The sequence below is a fragment of the Lacerta agilis genome, chromosome 5 (assembly GCF_009819535.1).
Source record: "Lacerta agilis isolate rLacAgi1 chromosome 5, rLacAgi1.pri, whole genome shotgun sequence".
Taxonomy (NCBI): domain Eukaryota; kingdom Metazoa; phylum Chordata; class Lepidosauria; order Squamata; family Lacertidae; genus Lacerta; species Lacerta agilis.
In genome coordinates, this window is record NC_046316.1 from 28,362,042 (window position 1) to 28,382,028 (window position 19,987).

Below are 19,987 nucleotides of genomic sequence, written 5' to 3' on the forward strand. Positions count from 1 at the left end.
CCCCTCTTTTTCCTCGCTACAGATGTGCCTGTCGAGAAGCTGGCCACCATGGAGTCTCTGCAGAGTGTGAACCTCAAGTCAAACCCTGTAAATGACGAGATCCGAGTGATCGCCAGGCCTCTGATCAAGTTTGACCTCCTGACATCTCCAGCTGCCCCCAGAGTCTGACCCGCGATGGACTTTTGGGCATGCAGTCGTAATGAGGCATGGCTGTAAAGGGAAAAGAAGGCAGTGTTTGCTGAGCTAGGATGCTTTCCTAAGGCTGCGCTGCTCCTGCATGTGTTAGGTTTTGTGGGCTTCCAAAGGAGCAGGAAGCATGATGTTCCTGCCAAACCACAGTGGTCCTTGCTGAACCAAATCTCTGCTAAACTGTGAATAGACTGAAAGCACATTGTGCCTGCAAAGAAAAATGGCTCTCTTTCTCAGCTTTCCTAGGACATACAACGGTCTCTCCAGTCCTGGACTGACAAAGGTGTGGACAGAATACCTTAAGGGTGGAGAACGTGTGGCCCTCTAGATATTGCTAGACTACAGGTCCCATTGTCCCTGACCATTGGATAAGGTTGATGGCAATTGCAGCCCAACCTGTTTTTAAAAACAGTTTCAAAGCGTTTTTTTATACGTGTCTAGATTCCACCTTGCTGCCCTGTGCAACGTGAAAGCAGCAGATTCCAAAATCTCATGAGCGCTGTATTCCTTCTGCATCCCATTCTCTCTCTCTCTCTCTCTCTCTCTCTCTCTCTCATACACACACACCCTCTGCTGAAGGGGTTTCATGTTGAGCTGTGAGTGGCTGAGTACCCCCTTGGTTATACCTTAAGCATGGGGAAAGGCTTGCTATGTGCTTATGTGCTTGTCAGTGGAAAACTACCAGATTCATCCTTCCTCCACAGAGCAGCCCATGTTTATGGAAGCTGCTCGCTTTTTGTTTGTTTGGTTTTGAAAGAGCCCTTTAAAATGCTGCAATATGCTCAGTTTCTGGTTTTGATTAGTTGGAGCATAGTGACTTGACCTTAGGTTGCAGCTTGGGATTCCTTTGTTTTCTTTCTCAGCACTATAGCCATGGGATTTTCTTGGAAATTACTTTCCTCTGCTGCACACACACGCACACACACACACACACACACACACACACCCCTGCAGGCTATTGTTCCCCTCTCCTTTTCAGGGTGTGATTGACAGACTTCCTGCTTTGGCAAATAAACGGCCTGATCCTCTGAAATCCCATCCACTGCACAATACAAGCTTCATAGTGATAGGTGAAGAAGCACTTTGCAGCACTGGGATGACTTTGGGATTTGAAAGACGGGAGAAACTGCTGCATCTCTACCCTGAGTAGTTTTCTCTAAGTCCACAGGTGTGCCCACCTGTTTACTGAGATGAAGGGAGGGGAGGCTTAAACCTCCCCTCCCTTCATGCTACAGTGCCAGGCAGTAACAATCAGTCCACCCTCCTTGCTGCACCTGTTTGCAGTCTCAAAAAACATGATTCACTGTTAACATAATGTGCTGTTAGGCCCTTAAGCCCAGGTTAAGTGTTAAGCCAGTGTGGTGTAGTGGTTAAGAGCAGTGGACTCGTAATCTGGTGAACCGGGTTCGATTCTCTGCTCCTCCACATGCAGCTGCTGGGTGACCTTGGGCTAGTCACACTTCTTTGAAGTCTCTCAGCCCCACTCACCTCGCAGAGTGTTTGTTGTGGGGGAGGAAGGGAAAAGGAGATTGTTAGCCGCTTTGAGACTCCTTAGGGTAGTGATAAAGCAGGATATCAAATCCAAACTCCTTCTCTTCTTCTTCTTCTTCTTCTTCTTCTTCTTCTTCTTCTTCTTCTTCTTCTTCTTCTTCTTCTTCTTCAATTTCATCTTATTCCAAGGCAGGTGGGTTAGCTTCGGATCAATGTCATATTACAAACAGCCAAATGGACAAGGATGGGGGAGGCATTTGCTCTGTTTGCATTTTCGTGCAGCCCTATCTAATCCATACCTTCTGAAAATGAGAAACCAGGAGAAACTGACAGATTGGTCCATCCCTAAAATGGGCATAGTAGTAGTAGTAGTAGTAGTAGTATTTATTTCTTATATCTTGCCCATCCAACTGGGTTGCCCCAGCCATTTTGGGAGGCTTCCAAGTAAAACACAGCATCAAACATTAAAAGCTTCCCGAAACAGGACTGCCTTCAGATTTCTATGAAGTTGCTTAACTCTTTGACATCTGTTGGGAGGGCATTCAACAGGGCGGGTGTGACTACCAAAAAGGCCTTCTGCCTGGTCCCCTGTAATTTCACTTCGCGCAGTGAAGAAACCGCAAGAAGGCCCTGAGAGCTGGACCTCATTGTCCGGGCTGAACGATGGGGGTGGAGACGCTCCTTCAGGTATACAGGGTGCCCCTCACAGTGCCCCTTAACCCTGCATGCTTTCCTACCCCCCCTCCAACTTTCCCAATACTCCCTTAATTAAAACAATACTATATACTACTAAAATAATAGTGATCATGCAGATAGATAAAGAGCTGATCTGGGTGGAGGCATCAGAGAAGGAAAAGCTTCAGCAGAGGTTGGGGCACAGCCCAAAGGAGAGGTGCAAAAACTCTAATCTTTCATCAGCTTCTATGTTTGCAGTTGGGGGATGTACATAATTTATCTCACAGTGCTGTATCTTGGCTTCATGGGGGCTGACTGCGCTTTGCTTGCTTTCCAGATCAGATACCAAGACTGTTTTGACTCTGCCATTTTAGAGATGATGGAGGAAGCATTAACATCACATTAGTTCAGTTCTGGGAAAGAAGGGCAGCTTTAGAGAGTTGCTCACGGCTACTGCTCCACTTCCCTGTTTTGCGGGGGGGGGGGTGCGTTTCTTCATTTGTAACTTTGCTTCCTCATGGACAATGGGGAGGAATCTCAGGTCTGGAGGGCCAAATCTATCCAGCGCTCAGGAAGCTCCCCAAAGCTACAACATTTCTCTCCCTGATTTTTACTGACTCTGCTCCACACGCTCTTCGAGTGCTTTTGCCTGGCTCGATTGGGTCCTTGAACTGCGGCAATTTTGCCTGCCTGGAGGTATAGAGAGAAACCTCTGGGTTTTGCAAGGTTGGAATGTAGCCTACTGTACAAAGGGAAGAATCACATCTGTGGCTCTGCCCACATCTGCCTCTGAGCCTCACGCACAGGCCTGTGGTCCCTGCAGGGGTGCCCTCAAGGCAATGCAACCCTTGGGCTGAAAAAGGTTCCCTATCCCTGTTGAAGGTCCTTCATCAGTTATGTTGCTGCCGGAGAGGCAAGTTTAATTGCCTATTGTTTTCTCTGGTTGTTTCCCATTTGGGAGGTTTTTAGGGAGGTTTTTCCCTAGGACAATAACAAATTGGGATCAGGGGGCCAAATGAAATACTGTAAACACTAAGGTGATAAGGAAGATTTATAACACACACACACACAAACATATAAAAATAGGATTACTGAAAGCACACAGATATTCTCATGAATAACGAAGTGCCATGCAGCACCTGACTAGCAATTTTCATCTTGGCATAAGCTTTTGCGGGCAGAAGTCCACTTAATCAGCCGTATCAAGGGTGATCCTCAATTGGCACATTTATCTTTGTGTGAAGTATCTCACTGCCACCCCCTGAATTTGTTCTTGGAGGCTCCCCAACCTTCTTGAGCAGATTTGGGGACAGCGATGGGTGTGTGTGTGTGAAGAGGGTTCCTCTCGCCCTTAGTACAATCCTTCCGCTAGCGCAAAAATTTGTTGAATATTGCCCATTATCTGTGACAGTTCAGTTAATGTTTAAATATATGCCCTTTACAGCAGAGGTAATTTGCGACAATTCATAATGCTAAGGTTCTTGTGTTACTTAACGCCTGCAGTGGAAAAGGAACACCATTGTCCCCATTCAGACACAAATGAACAGAACTTTAAAAATTGCATATATTCTCAGGAGTGACTTTTCAGACACAGTGCAGTATGCTAGCCCTATACAGACATTCAGACTCTTACCGCACAGTGCAGAATTGGGATCTCACTGGGCCACCTCAGATTTGTGTGCTGAAGGTACTATATTTGCACTGGGCCCTGTGTTCAAGGGTGCCTAATGAGCAAATGCCTCATTCCTACCATTTGTAGGACTTGATTTTGCGTAACACCCTTTGCCCAAGTGGAGTCTATGAATGTTTTGTCCTATACGTGCAACCCCTGGGCAAAATGTTTGCTGCAACTTGCAAATAACCCCAATCTCCCACAGCACAGTGAGTTTAAACACCTGCAGGAAACAATAGGTTTTCCACTTCCCACCATCAATAGTCTTTAGTTTATTGAGTTTAAAATAAAAAAAAAGATTTACGCCAAGAGTTTTAACAGTGTGCCATTGATTTTGTCGGCTTTCTGCAATTGTTATTTATTGTTTGCAAAAGAAACTGCATAAACTAGGCACTGTACATAAACCGAAATAAAGCCACAAAACCAGAAACAAATACCAGGGTCATTTCCTGTTTGGTTAGCATTCATCCCCACCGGCTAGCACAAAGTTTGCAGGGAGATTATTCAATGTCCATAGTTTACTGAGCATTTATGTGGCTTTATTTGCAGAGAGGTTTACGCTGTCAGGTCAAGCAATTGTTATCCCACCCTTTGGTTCTGAATTTCCACCGAGTAAAAACGAGTATGTTGGAGATGCACTCCAAGTCTAAATTGCACCCTCTACAATTATGGGGTGGCATCTGGAATGAATGAACCACTATTAACTCCCGTATCTACTGCAAAGGTCAGTTTTACAGGGTGAAGAGCAGGGTGAGGGTAATAATAAACATCTTTTAGATTAGTTTTCCACCATCTCTGCAATTTCAGAATCATCGCTCACTTCTCAGTCATTCTACAGCTTGTAATGTGTGGCCAATGCAAAAAAAATAATTATGTATTAAGTACATGGCAAGTAAGGCCAGGCCAAATTATATTCTTCAGTAAGTATATTTGGTGTGGAAATATATTGGAAGTATATTTGGTATGGGGTGTGCAAACTCCCAAAATCCCCACTCCCAAAATGTTTTTAACTTTTCCATGACTGGTTCTGAGGATTAACAGCCACTCTCCAATTGCTGATCGGGCTTCATTTCCCCTCCTTAACTGTGTCTCAGAAACTGCGAATTCAACCATTTGGTGAATGAGATGGCATTGCTGCACTATGTGGACAACACAAGTGGGCTCTGTGACAATGTCAGAGCTTCCTTCTCTCACTCTGAATTGGCTGTGGTGATGTCACAAAGCTCATTCAGAGTGAGGGAGTGGAGCATTGCCGTCACTCAAGAGTGGGCGAGGGATCTGTGCTGCAAGCACTGCTTCCCTTTCTGCAGACCCTTCCCACTGAGAAATTGGCAAAAAGGGAGGAGGTGCGTTTCTTGGCGGGCGTTGGGCTCAAGCCTCCCTAGGTTAACCCCCAATTGGATGCAGAGTCCTCCGACAGCAGGTTCAGTCCCTGAGCCAACAGCACCAGCCTTTCCTCATCTCCCGCACTCCTGTCCGTATGTAGGCAAACTCCACTCTTATCACAGAGGGAACTTGACTCTGCAGAAATACTGAAAGTTCTTGGGGAAATCATTCTTCCTAGCCTAGACAAAGCCCCTCAAAAGGTCATTAATCAGCAGTCGTACTCGGCTGCTCACAACTGGCATTTCAAAAGCAAACTAGTTAAATGTCAAGTTAACCAGCAAGAAATCCACTATAGAATTGGCCATAGTGTGCATTTTTGTTGTTGTTGTTGTTGTTGTTGTTGTTGTTGTTTTGTACTGGGGAAAACACAGCTACATACCTGATGGACGTACAGTATTCCTCTGCATTTGAGCTGCCTGGTACACCTCTTGGTCTTCAACTGATGGCTTGCAGTTCACAAGCTTACCTAAGGTGGGTCACACCTGTGGCGAAATGGCCATCTTTTGGAGAAGGAGGGGAGTTGAGAATGGAGAGTTAGGACCAAAGTAGTTGTGACAATGGTCGTGTATGTTGCTTGTCCTTCATGCCCATGGAAGCTGCCTTCTCATTGCAAGAATGAGGTGGGTGGAGGGTGGGATTCTGAGCAAAACTGAAGCAGCAAGAGCGAAGGATTAACTGAGCTATGCTGCATTTGCAGGAGGGCATCTGAACATTCATCTGCAAGCCGCTCAAGAGACAAGACGGCTATTATTATTATTATTATTATTATTATTATTATTATTATTATTATTAACCACCCTTCACAATAAGGGCCTAGGCTGGTTACAGCATAAAATCATAGAACTGTAGAATTGGAAGGGGACACAAGGTTTCAACTTTTGCCCAACATGGGTCTCGAACCCATGATCCTGAGATTAAGAGCTTCATGCACTACCAACTGAGCTATTCTTGGGGTTAAGAGTCTCATGCCCTGCCAAAGCAATGTAACATTAAAAACCAGTGGAAACCATTTACCATCAGAAGAATAGGGTGGGCCCTAATAATATGAGTTATCAAGGGCTTGGGTATAGGGTACGTCTTCAGCCCATGTCAAAAGTTATATTATTATTAATTATTTTATTTTCAGTGAAGATGCCAGATGCACTTCTCTGGAGGAGAGAAAGCCACCATTCAGGGGCTGCCACAGAGAATGCCCTCTTCTGGGATGCCTCCTGTCCAAGGGTGTTAGGACTCTCTTTCTTACTGAAAGCAGATTGATGTTTGCCTTTAGCAGCCCCTAGGCTAGAACGGGTGGCGCTGTGGGTTAAACCACATAGCCTATGGCTTGCTGATCAGAAGGTTGGCGGTTTGAATCCCTGCGACTGGATAAGCTCCCATTGCTCAGTCCCTGCTCCTGCCAACCTAGCAGTTTGAAAGCACGTCAAAGTGCAAGTAGATAAATAGGTACCTCTCCGGCGGGAAGGTAAACGGCGTTTCCGTGCACTGCTCTGGTTTGCCAGAAGCAGTTTAGTCATGCTGGCCACATGACCTGGAAGCTGTCTGCAGACAAACTTCGACTCCCTCGGCCTATAGAGTGAGATGAGTGCCACAACCCCAGAGTCGTCCGCAACTGGACCTAATGGTCAGGGGTCCCTTTACCTAGGCTAGAACAAGAAGGGATGGCGTTCTGCACTAACATTCCACAGAAAGTGCATCATGTATATTTATGGGTCTCTGGGGGAATGGAAGCCATCTTTGACCAAAGAGCCCCAAAGGGCTGACAGATGTTAGGACTCAATATTAAACTGATCTCTTTTAACATACCCACAAACAATACCCTTTCATGCTTGCTCCACCCCACCCCACCCCACCCTGCAACACTGCATACATTTGGATATTTTGCTTTGTTTTTAAAGTCACTGGAGCCCTCGCTAGGTTCAGCAAGATCATCAACAGCTCCGCAGATGGCAAATTACAGCTTTTGCTCTGCTCCTCCCTCAGAAATCCGAGTTTCATGCTAATGAAACCTTGGATAAAACATACAGTGCTCACATCTGAGTAAATTTGCACATGCAGTTTGCCTGCTTTGAATGGCATATTTAGCATCTTTCCGCCAGTTTTAGCGAAATAGAAGTTGTGTTTGCTCATGGGAAACTGGGGACAGAGGCGGCGAATAATGGAGGACAGAATAAAGCGCAGAAGTTCCATCCTCTGTTCCCTGCAAGGCATTGCCCACTCCGACTCTGATCCTTTTGATTCCTGAGCCTTTCGACAGATGCTACATGCATATGCTGGGCCGACATCACGGGTAGACATTGTTAGGCACTTGCAAAATCCCACACACCACTTCAGGGTCCTCACATCCACACTCTGAAGACTCCTAGTCCTGCTGCACATCCTCTACCGTCCTTGCTGGTCTTCACCTGCTGGCTGTGAGCATGCATGCAGTGACCAGTGTGAGGAAATGCTTGCCCTGTCCTCTCCTGCTGGGCATTTCTATGGTTTGGGCCCCGAGGGAGAAGGAAATGAAGTAGGCAAAAGTGTCTTGGAAATGCCTGTGGGGGGTTGCTTTGTTCATAGGCCTCACAAAACCTGGAGCCAGCACTGTGGTCTAATTATTTTCCACAGCCATGAGGACCAGAAACATGAGCTGGCTTTGTTTATTCAAAGGAACATGTATACCCAGGGAATCCTGGTTTCGTTGTAACCATTTTGGAGTGTGAGGAAAAAGAATAAACAGTGGACCCCTTAATTAAGCCTTGAGATAAATAGATAGATTAGATAGATAGATAGATAGATAGATAGATAGATAGATAGATAGATTTGTTGTTGTTGTTGTTCAGTCATTCAGTCGTGTCCGACTCTTCGTGACCTGATGGACCAGAGCATGCCAGGCACGCCTATCCTTCACTGCCTCTCGCAGTTTGGCCAAACTCATGCCAGTCGCTTCGAGAACACTGTCCAACCATCTCATCCTCTGTCGTCCCCTTCTCCTTGTGCCCTCCATCTTTCCCAACATCAGGGTCTTTTCTAGGGAGTCTTCTCTTCTCATGAGGTGGCCAAAGTATTGGAGCCTCAACTTCAGGATCTGTCCTTCTAGTGAGCACTCAGGGCCGATTTCCTTGAGAATGGATAGGTTTGATCTTCTTGCAGTCCATGGGACACTCAAGAGTCTCCTCCAGCACCATAATTAAAAAGCATCAATTCTTCGGCGATCAGCCTTCTTGATGGTCCAGCTCTCGCTTCCATACATTACTACTGGGAAAACCATAGCTTTAACTATACGGACCTTTGTCGGCAAGGTGATGTCTTTGCTTTTTAAGATGCTGTCTAGGTTTGTCATTGCTTTTCTCCCAAGAAGCAGGCGTCTTCTAATTTCGTGACTGCTGTCACCATCTGCAGTGATCATGGAACCCTAGATAGATAGATAGATAGATAGATAGATAGATAGATAGATATTTTCATTTGGCATGTAAAGTAGCTGTGATATGCATCCAGCCACTTATCTGATGGGCTTGGCTGCTTTACAGTGTAAACATTGGGCTGGCAATGCAGTGGGCCAAAAACATACCGGTACCTTTAAGGCAAATCATCTGAGTGCTCTTATTAAGCAGCAGCAAAACAAGCCAAATGCAATTAATCGGTTCCCTTTGCCTTCAGGTGCAGAGCTGTGACTGGCTGCCACAAATATTGGTTTTGCCTCGAACGCAATGTCCAAGAACAGAAGGAAAGGGAGGCCAGTAGGAGCTCTGGTGATGGATGTCATGTGTTACATACCTGGCCCAAGTGCCGTGTCAGTAATTGCAAGTCATTAAAAGATTTATAACCAGGCTGGGTGATCGGGACTCTGGCTGGGAGAGGTGCCATTGCAATCAAACTTGGGGCCAGTGTTTATACTCTGTGCAGTTATGGAAGCCTACAGTCAACTAAATCTGCCATATCTTATTTTATTGTGAGATTTCTACCCCCATCCCTGAGTTCAAAATATACTTTTAATGGAAAGTGACCAGGGATAATGGGATCCTCATTTGTGCCCAGGCTGATCTTCAAATCCCTTCTTACCACAAACTGCGTGGTTGTATTTCACCCACCCATATATGTAAAGGCTTTTAGTTGGTGCCTTTTAATGTGCGGCTGTTGCAGATTTCTTTGACTTTGTCAGCTGTTATTCCCAAGTGCACAATTTGGGATCAACATTTGAGTTTGTGAGCTGGTGTCAAAGAATGAATAGGGAGAATTAAAAATTCGTTCTCATCTCCAGCACACAAAGGAGTGTGGGGGACACAGTTTTAGTAATTAGGAAGAAAAGAGAAAGAAATTATGAGACGTTCTGCCTTACCCTGAACGGGAGGCCTAGCAGAGATGGCACAGAGTTATTTATCATCATGACATTAATAGCATCAAGAGAAGACAGCCCACCCTGCCAGGAGGAACCTGCTATGGAGGCACAAGCTGGAGCTGACCCCTCTTCCTGAAGGTCAGTATAACACTTCAGGTCCTGTTTCTATTTCTTTGTGTTACTTTCTACATCCAAAATAATTTCAAGGACCTTTGGAAGTGCAAACAGTAGAGATGCGAAACTACTAGAGATGATGACAGACTCTGCCAGATCTGCTTTGCATTGTTTTGGTTGACCCTAGAACATGTTTAGTTCAGGGCCAGCTCCTAAAAAAAAGTTCAGCCCGGATCCAAAATATGATCCAAGTTCCTGTACCCCAGAATAGGGTCTATGTCTATGGCAGTAGCATGGAACCTCTGGTGAGCTTTGCAAGTCCTGCCTCTCAGCAGCACCTGCAAAGCCCTGTGCCTTTACCCATGTGGTTTGATTTCAAGCACACGGGCAAAAGAAAATGGGTCACCTGACATCATTGTGATGCTACATGATTGACAGGTGGTGGTGCCACCCACCTCTCATTCAAACCTTGCTGGCTGTGGGGCATGGGGAGAGATGATGATGATGATGATGATAATAATAATAATAATAATAATAATAATAATAATAATAATAATAATAATAATATATTTGTACCCCGCCCATCTGGCTGGGTTTCCCCAGCCACTCTGGGGAACAATCCTGCCCCACTGACCAGATCATGTGCAGCGTGTCCTAGCAAGCCCACCAAAAGTAGCTAGACCTCTCTAGAAATGTTTGAGTCCTGTACTGTGGCATGGAGTCCTATGACATCAGGATCCCATGTAGGGACAGAGGACTCAGAGCATGCAAAACAAGGCTCATTCATGGCAGGAGAAACACACAACCAAATTTGCACTAGCAGATCTCAGGTTTGTGGACTGAGCAGACAAGTGGAGGGGGGGAAGAGTTGAGCAGCTACACACATTCTTCTGCTCCTTATCATAGCCTCCAGGCTGCTTTTCAACGCAGTAATCGAACTGTCCAAAGAGAGAGAAATACAATACAAAACTTCCCCAAATGAAAGCTGTGGTGCCTCTTCTGCCGCTTTCCACGGTGCTGAAACAACCCCTCTATATACTGTACAACTAAAAGGAAATTGGTATCCTTATCCTCCATCTCAATCTGAATAAAAAGCCTCAGTAGCACCGAGGCTTTCCAAAGTGTGTGCATACTTCAGACATGATAGCTGCAGGCTTCAAAACACTTGCTCAAGAGCAAGGCAGATATCTGCAGATATGGATTGCAGCTGAACAAGAACAGGGCAGGCTGTTGGAATGCATAGTCTCAACCCACATCCCATGGATTTTATAGAACTGCTTTGTTGTTATTGGGCTTTTTACAACACCTGTGAACTTTTGACAGTCATAACTTCAGGGAATTTCCTCTGTAGTTTTCCAACTGAAAACGCAACGCAGCCGGAAATGTCACCAGCCCATCTTCCCAAGCACCCCGTCTTAGCCATTTGTGGCATAGTCCAACCCCCTTTAATGCAGGAATCTTTTTGCCCAACGTGGAGCTCGAGATTAAGAGTCTCATGCACTGCTGGCAGAGTTATGCAACGTAAATTTCTCCCAGCTTTGCCCTCCAGGTTTCCTGGTTCAGCAGCAGACTACCGTAAACCCCTTTGGTGGGAAGGCGATGTCACAGTGGTCTATGAGGCAACTGCCTTTCCAGATGCCAGGTTCAAGAGTCACCAAATTTCAAAACTCCAGAATCCACAGTCGGGCATTAGTTTTTTGGGGGCCAACCAAAGGTCTGCACTTAGATTCAGTCCCAAGATGGAGATTGAAGGTGAATCGTTCCCTACTAGATGCTACAGGTGTTAAGTTGTACATCTGGTTCTGTGACAAGCAGTGACTGCTCTCAGTGTATTAAAACACACTAAGCCCAGGTTGGGAGTAAAACAACAACACTTGCAATAAACATCCTGTACGGGGCAATAGGCAGAAAGATTTAGTAACTACTTGTTGGTAATGTAGATAACTTCCTTACAGGCTTCACTTCCATCCTGCTTTTTCTCCAAATGTGGTCAGTATGGGTCAGCATGTGCTAGTGTTAGCTTCTTGCCTCCATCTCAGCCACGTGTAAAATCTATACTTTTGTTTGCCATGGGTAATAACCCTTTTGCTGGCCGATTGCATTTATCTCAATATGAACCAGCTTTGGGGGTTTTAACATGATCATCATCATAATTCAGGGAACCCATTTTCGGTGGTAATTTTTTTCATCCCAAAATGCGACAATCCTCATTTTCTCTCTCTCATGTGATCATCATAATTCAGGACACTGGATTATCTTGCGTTTGTGGAACTAGACAAAAAGAATGAAAAAATATCAGTCCTGGCTTGTTCCAGAGCACTACTGCAAGGGAATATGCTTATCACAGTCCATTTACTCTGCCCCATGGGGAAGGAGTGTGTTTAAGCTTCTGCCTTTCGTAAAACTAGCTATCACTTGGTTTCTGTTATTACTTAATGCCATCAGTGATCCATTGCAGGAAAGCAGAGTTGGCAGCACTAGCATGCACACAATAAATTTCTGATCATTCTCTGGTTCCTCTGGTAATTAACCCAGATACAGATCAACACACACACAAAGCCATCTCAGAAACTAAATGCACCACTTTCTCTGTGGCAACTGTTCTGTGCAGCTAATCAATGACTTTTTTTACAGTCTCTGTGGTCTCCTGACGGCTTATTATGCCTTCTGCAAGAAGAGCCAGCAGAATAAAGAGCTGGATCAATGTGAAGCTCGACACAAGAAAGCACAAACATCAATGTGCCACTCGTACCTCCTGAGAATTATGACAAACACAGACACTAATATGAATGCAACAAATTGCTTTCTTCACCTTCTGAAGGTCACTTCAACCCTCATCAAACAGAATCACAGGGAATTTGCAAGGGGGGGAGAGGTCTGGTGATTTGTTGGTGTTTAGTTTTCATTATGCAGAAATGGTTATATTGTGGCAATTGACAACAGCCCAGGACAGATTCACAGTACCCAGAGAGTGACTCATGATCAATTTAAGCCATTCTGTTTGGATCATTTCTGCCAAAAATGCTCAAACTTTGGGGTCAAAGTGGATCTTTAGATTTATCAGCAAGAAGAAGTTTCGGACATCTCAGTACCTGTGTCCCATCAGCCATTTATACCCCTGCCCTTTAGCCAAAAGGCTCTTGGAGCACTTAGAAGAATCCTAGGACAGTCGCTGCCCTCAAGCTTGCAATCTAAAGAGATATGGCACACATAGAAAAAGGAACGGGAAGGAGGAGGGGCAAAGGAAGCTCAAGAAGAAGTTCTCAAAGTTACACAGTTTGTATATCACAAGTGCGTTTGTAGTTGTATGGCACCCTCATATATAGAAACAAGGAGTCGCAGGCTTATGAACTAGAATTCAGGTCAAGATGCTTCTTCATCTCTCACCTGAGGTGAAGTTTATTATTAGCACCATCATTTTATTATTTGACTGGGTTGCCCCAGCCACTCTGCACAGCTCCCAACAAAATATTAAAAACACACTAAAACGTCAACCATTAAAAACCTCCCTAAACAGGGCTGCCTTCAGACGTATTCTAAAAGTCAAATACCGGTAGTTATTTATCTCCTTGACATCTGATGGGAGGGCTTTCCACAGAGAGGGCGCCATTGCCAAGAAGGTCCTCTGCCTGGTTCCCTGTAACCTCACTTCTCTCAGTGAGGGAACCGCGGGAAGGTCCTCAGAGCTGGACCTCAGTGTCCGGGCTGAATGATGGGGGTGGAGACGCTCCTTCAGGTATACTGGGCTGAGGCCATTTAGGGCTTTAAAGGTCAGTACCAACACTTTGAATTGCACTTTGAAACGTAGCTTGAAGGGATTGTTTACTTCACCGTGTTGCACTTTAAAACACACACACCCTTTTACATGAAAAGTCAGGACGTTCTGGCTGGAGCTGATGGGATTTAGTCTCTGATAGCTGGAGGGTACCAGCTTGGCAAAGGCTGCTATATCCCTTGAAAGGCCTAGGATAACATTTTCAAAGGTCTAACAGAGTTTCAAACTAGTGTTCCTCCTTTTACCATTAATTCCTGAAAAGCACAGGCTCTGGGTGTCTAGAGCACCAGCTGAAGCGGCTGAAAATATAATCAATCTGGTCAAAACTACAATTGCCCCTGGCATAGTGGTTGACCTCAGCTGGCTAAAATGAATTTAGATGTCTTGGCTGGGACATGAACTCATTTTGAGATGGGCACAAAATTCATTCTGTTCTAATGGAAGAGCAGATCGCCTCCCAGCATCTTTCTTAAGTAAGTGGAATGTATAAGTAATTGATATGGTGCAAGATTGGGTCTGCAGCACCAGGCAAATGCAGCTGAGCATCAGTAGAAGTCCTCCCCTTCAGCTTCTTCAATCTGTAGAAATAGCTCTTCTCGTCTTTCCAAAAAGATAAAATTCAGAGTGCACAAGACCAGCATCTGATGTGCACAATAATGTGTTCTCAACCAACGGACAGCTCTGCCACAACTTTATCAGCTAACAGATTAGAAACTCAACAGAGAAAACAGTATTCAGAGAAAGAAAGAAAGAAAGAAAGAAAGAAAGAAAGAAAGAAAGAAAGAAAGAAAGAAAGAAAGAAAGAACCTAGTGAGTTAAGGGATGCACAGCAATGCCAGGATGGATGGGAAACATAATAATAACCTGGAAATGTATTATGGAAATGTCCACAGCAGTCTCTCCATTTTCTCCATAGTTGTCAAGGAGCACATTCTCACAAGTTGCCAGGGTGACAGGTTAGCAGTGCATCCAGAATTAAAGCCGTTGCCATCCCAGCATCTCTCATTATTTTGGATCACTGTGAAGAAGCTATGAGAACGGTAATTGCATTTTGTTGTTACATAAAAGCCACGGCCTGAGCGACTCAAAGAATGGACTTCCCACCCCCTTCCCACCCCTTTCTGACCAATGTCAGAATTTGCGATTCAAGCTGAACAAAGGTATGAATCTATGCTTCCCACTGCTCTTCCTTTCCCATCCCAAACACTTCCCCTGTTAGGAAGAGGCTGCTCCTCTGCAAAGATCAGCTCTGCCAACAACATCCCATTTTCAAAAAAAATCCATGCAGGGAACTATTATGTTACAAGGTGACACGACAGCCACTGAAAATGAGATGTCGGTGTCCGGTTCCCCCTCCCCCTCTGTAATATCTAGTTCCATTTACCCATGTCCAAACGTTGTGATGTGGGTTTTCCTGACCACACCCCACTTCACTGGCACCAGAGATTCGAAGCTCATTTAAAGCACATGGTTCCCCCCACCCAAAGAATCCTGGGAACTGCAGTTTGTTAAGGATGCTGGGAATTGGAGCTCTGTGAGGAAGAAGCTACAGGCCCCAGGATTGTTTGGGGGGAAAGTCATGTGCCTTGGATGTGTTTCCATCAGCCCTGGCCAGCATCCTCCAGAGCAGCTGAAGGACACCAGGTCAGGGAAGACTGCAGCAGGGGATCAACGGGGGCCTTTCTCCAGGTGCCCCTGCTCCCCAAGATTAGGCAGGTGGAAAAGCCAATGTGGCACCCTGCAGGTGTTATCAGACTGAGGCTCCCATCAGTCTTAGCTGGCATGGTCAATAATCAGGGATGATGGGAGTTGTAGTCCAACAAGTTCTGGAGTACCCTGTGTTGAGTACAGAGCGCACTATGTTGCTCTCCCTTCCACCCCAATGATGATGCACAAAGCCTTATCTTTGACTCCTCTCTCTCTCTTTTGACACCCCCCATATATGGCCCATAATCAAACAATGCACTTTACATTGCATGAATGGGATCTATCCTTTCTGTCTCTTGAGGAAAAAGCTCTGCTTCCATGCTATAGCCACTTCTCACTTGGGCTACTGCAATGCAGCCTCCTTCTCTCTGGTCTCAGCTTGGCCCCCTGATGTCTGCCCAGCATTCCACTCTCTTGTTTCATTGCTCAGGTCAAATGAAGCTCCTCCTTAGAAACTGGCACCGTCTTCCAGTCTGCTCCTGGATCCAGCACAAACTCTTTGCCACACCTTTGAAACCCTCTACAATCCCATTGACATCACTCAATGGTTAGAAGGTGTAAGATTCTGCTGTGGCTGCTACCTGTTGCTTTTATTTCCTCTTCATTTTCAATCAACCTGGCTGTTTTAGCAATTTTAAAAATTGCTGTTGGCTGAAGAAGAAGAGGAAGAGGAAGAAGAAGAAGAAGAAGAAGAAGAAATAGTTACTGTAATTGTAAGCCACCTTGCAGATTGGTCTGTAAATTGAAGAGCAGCGTTGAAAGAGTTCCAATAAATGCATAGCCGTCTTAATGAAAGACTCTGTTCTGCCCAGTCTTCATCTCAGACCTTATAGGACTTTCACACAGCACCCACCAGCTAAAGAGCAGTTGTTTGCCTCTATTCAGGCCCCTTTCTTTGAAAAACTCTTCACTTGAGACATGGAGAGTTTTCATCCAAAACTATAGCAATGAGCCATCTGCTGGCAGGGATCAGTTCAATGAGCCAGCAACTAATGTTATTGCAACACGATTGACTAGCAATTCCCCCGACTTTTTAAACAAACAGCTGCATATCTGTAGAAGAAAATGTTCAACAAGGCTATGAATTCCCCTTGGTTCACTTTCTGGTCAGGAATTAATGCCGTATAATGGTGCCAAGGTACGCCATGTACATTTACAAAACACTTGATGCAGGATTAAATTAGCCTAAACTCGGATCCAATTCGCACAGGCAGGAGATTCCAGAGCAGCCTTTGAGTGGCTACAGATATTACTAAATGGCTTGTCTTCAGGTGTGATGCCTCCATTGCGTGAGGGGAAATGAAGGGGCATGCTCTCTGGCTTCCCCTCTGTTGCATCCCTGCTATCCAGTCCTGCCACCTACAGCTCAGTTGGTTAGAGTGTGGTGCTGATAATGCCAAGGCTGCAGGTTCGATCCCTATATAGGACGACTGCATAGTCCTGCATTGCAGGGGGTTGGACTAGATAATCCTCAGGTTCCCTTCCAACTCTATGGGAGGGAATTCACTGGAGAGGGAAGGCCTGAAGCCCATCCCAGCTCCTTGCACAATCTGCAACCCTGGGGAGATCCCTGAAGATTGTAAAACATGTGGAGTCAAACCTCATGTGAGAGCACTTCTGAACACATGGGAAACTGAGGGGGGTCTGGTGACAGAGGTGAGAGAGATGGGGAGGGCCCATCAAGACCAGCCCCACACTTCCCCTCACACAACAGAGGCTATGTTCTCCCCACAGCAGATGGACAGACTTCAGATTGGTCAGATCCATTTGGTTGTTGTTGTTTTAAAACTAAAACCACAAGATCTATCAAGCAGATTCAAGCGCAAAAGAGATATGGTTATAATTCAAGAGTACCCAGGTGCCTCTCTGAGTCCATTCTGAATTGCAGAGTTTGACTTCAGAACTGAACTGTCTGAGCTCTCAGTACTTGCACTCAAAAGTCCATACCAGGAGGACAGCTTTTATAACGTTTTAATTTCAGCCTAATTTAGATGGGGATGATAGCTGAGTTGCTGCTAACGGAGAGTCAGAAACCCTTCCCATTCTACTGCCAAGTAGCTAAGAATCTGCAGCTAGATCCCAATCTGCTTTCGGCCTATCCCTGCATTGCAGTGTGCCAACCACCATTGAAATCAGCCAGAGATGCCTGGTTAAAGAGTCTCTCATGCATAGGACTGAGGAAGAGGAGGAGGACTTGTCAGTAGAAACTTCCCTGAAGCGGTCTTGCACAACAAACCTGCTACAAACCCAGACCCTTCAAGTGTCCCTATTTTCCAGGGACAGTCCCAGATCTTCATAAGCCAAGCCAGTTTCTGATTTGATCCCGGAATGTCCTGCTTTTCCTTGGGACGTACTTAGTTTCATTGGAGAAATGTTGAAAGGTATGGAGTTATGCAACCCCTGAGTCAAGAAAATAAGCAACTATTCAAGCTTTAGAAGATATCTGAAGGGATCCCTGTATAGGGAAGGTTTTTTTAAAAATAAATAAATGTTTTGTTATGTTTTTATATATGATGGAGCAACCCAGTCAAATGGGTGGAGTATAAATCATCACCATCTTACTATGGAATAGGACATCCCTATTTTCACTGGAGAAATGTTGGAGGATATGCAAAACTGCTACAAACCAGAAATGTAACTGGGAAATGCACCGGGAAATGTGGGGTGACATCTGCTTGATGTAATATTGCATAATCTCTCCACCAAACAAATCAAAATGAATACTGGATAAACATGCCATCTGGAGCCACATTAAGGTAGAGGAAGCTGACAGGTGGTGCCTGTTATAAGTAGGAAGGAAGGCCTGTGGCAGGTTGACTACGGTCAGAGTGAGGTTGGTGGAGCCAAATGAAAAGCGATGTTGAGTTCTGGAATTCACTGCTGCAAGAAGTAGTGATGGTCACCATCTTGGATGGCTCTGAATGAGATTTAGGCAAACTCCTAGAGCAGTATTTCCCGAACTTGGGTCTCCAGATGTTTTTTCAGACTACAATACCCACCATCCCTGACTACTGGTCTTGCCTGCTAGTGATGATGGGAGTTGTAGTGCAAAACCAGCTAGAGGCCCATGTTCGGGAAACACTGTCTTAGAGTTTGTGTGTTACTTCTAGAAATATGACGACCTTATTCCAAAGGATAGGGCTATCAGGGGCTACTAGCATGGTGGTTATTTACTACCTCCAGTGTAGGAGATGCTATGCCATTTAAGAACCAGTTACTGAGTATCACAAGTGTGGAAAGAGGGCTGTTGCTTTCAGGTCCTGCTTATGAGCTTCCCATAGGCATCTGGCTGGCCACTGTGAGAAGAGGATGGGTCTGTGGTCTAATTCTTATTCTACATTATGATGTCATAGTGTGATTTCAGCAGCATTTGGGCAGTGAGGAGGAGGGCAGGGAAATGGCAGGGGCCCCACCCATCAACGTGTCAATGACTTAAATAGCTAAATCATTTGATTGCAAGAATCATTTGGCCGAGAAAATAATCATGCTAGCATGCTGATTAAATAGCAACCTCAGAGATTCGCTAGTACTAATTTGTGATTATAGCTGCCTGATTTTGATGTATTACAGAGACATTCTGCTTTACAAACATTCTGCTTACGGTGCAATGCTATGCGTTTCCACTCTACTTTAAGCCCCGTTTAGCTCAATGGGACGCACCCAAGTAAGTGTATATAGGACTGCAGCTCCAGGCTGGAATTCTATGCACACTTAGCAAGGGGGTTGGAGACCAAGCACTGTGTAACACAACTCACTGTTCACATCGGCCGTTTTAGACTACAGCTCCCATCACCCACAGCCAGAACAACCATGATGGCTGTGCTGTAGCCATCATGGGAGTTGTAGTCCAAAAAGCTGGAAGGCACTACATTGGCCAAGACTTTATGGTTTGTGCCATACTCAATTTGTTTGTCTTCACAGTGCTATAAGACTCTTTGCTGCTTTGGGTACTACAGACTAACAGGGCTACCCCTCCAGCAGTGTTCAGATTGTCTTCTAGTGAACTCTGGGGTTTCTTGGAAGATTATCAAGGAGCTTAATGGTGTGTGTGTATGTGTGTGTGTGTGTGTGTGTGAGAGAGAGAGAGAGAGAGAGAGAGAGAGAGAGAGAGAGAGAGAGAGAGAAAGAGAGCTCACCCTTACTGATATTCCCTTGCAATCCAGGGTTGCAGAGGTGCATTGGTTGTGTTCTGGGTTGCACTCTCTGTTTATGTGGAGCAATGATCAGGCCCCCAGAGGCCAGGTCTGGACTCTGTGTGAGCATTCTGGGCATTCAGAAATGTAAAAAAAATGTGGAAATGGTTCCCTGAAGGCAGAAATCTTGAAAGCCTTCAAGATTTAGAGTTTAGAGAGTTAGAACACTGTGTGTCCTGGGACAGCAGGGGGGGGGGGAACTCCAGTCACAATGAATAGTCAAAGCAGGCAATTTAGGAGCAGCCCACAAGGTGAAAATTGTTATGTTTCTCCATCTGGCACAGACTGACACACAAAGTGAGAGCAGAAATCAGTGCTGAATGTGAAGAAACAACAGAGTAAGATTGACAGGACAGAAATCAAGAGGTGTGAGTTATAGACTGACTCACTCTCTCTCTCTCTCTCTCTCTCTCTCTCTCTCTCTCCTCTGCATTGAAAATAATTCTAGGATGAATGTAAAACAAATT

At 45.3% G+C, this 19,987-nt stretch overlaps 1 protein-coding gene across 2 annotated transcripts in view; it reads left to right on the plus strand.

The window, feature by feature from the left end:
• LRRC20 (leucine rich repeat containing 20) overlaps positions 1–1,232 on the plus strand; it is an 83,027-nt gene extending 81,795 nt beyond the window's left edge. For both annotated transcript variants that reach the window (XM_033149100.1, XM_033149101.1), the window contains exon 5: positions 23–1,232. In XM_033149100.1, coding sequence (XP_033004991.1) covers positions 23–168 — 146 coding nt within the window. In that variant the 3' untranslated portion in view covers positions 169–1,232. The remainder of the gene's footprint in view (positions 1–22) is intronic.
• The last annotated feature ends 18,755 nt before the right edge of the window (positions 1,233–19,987 follow it).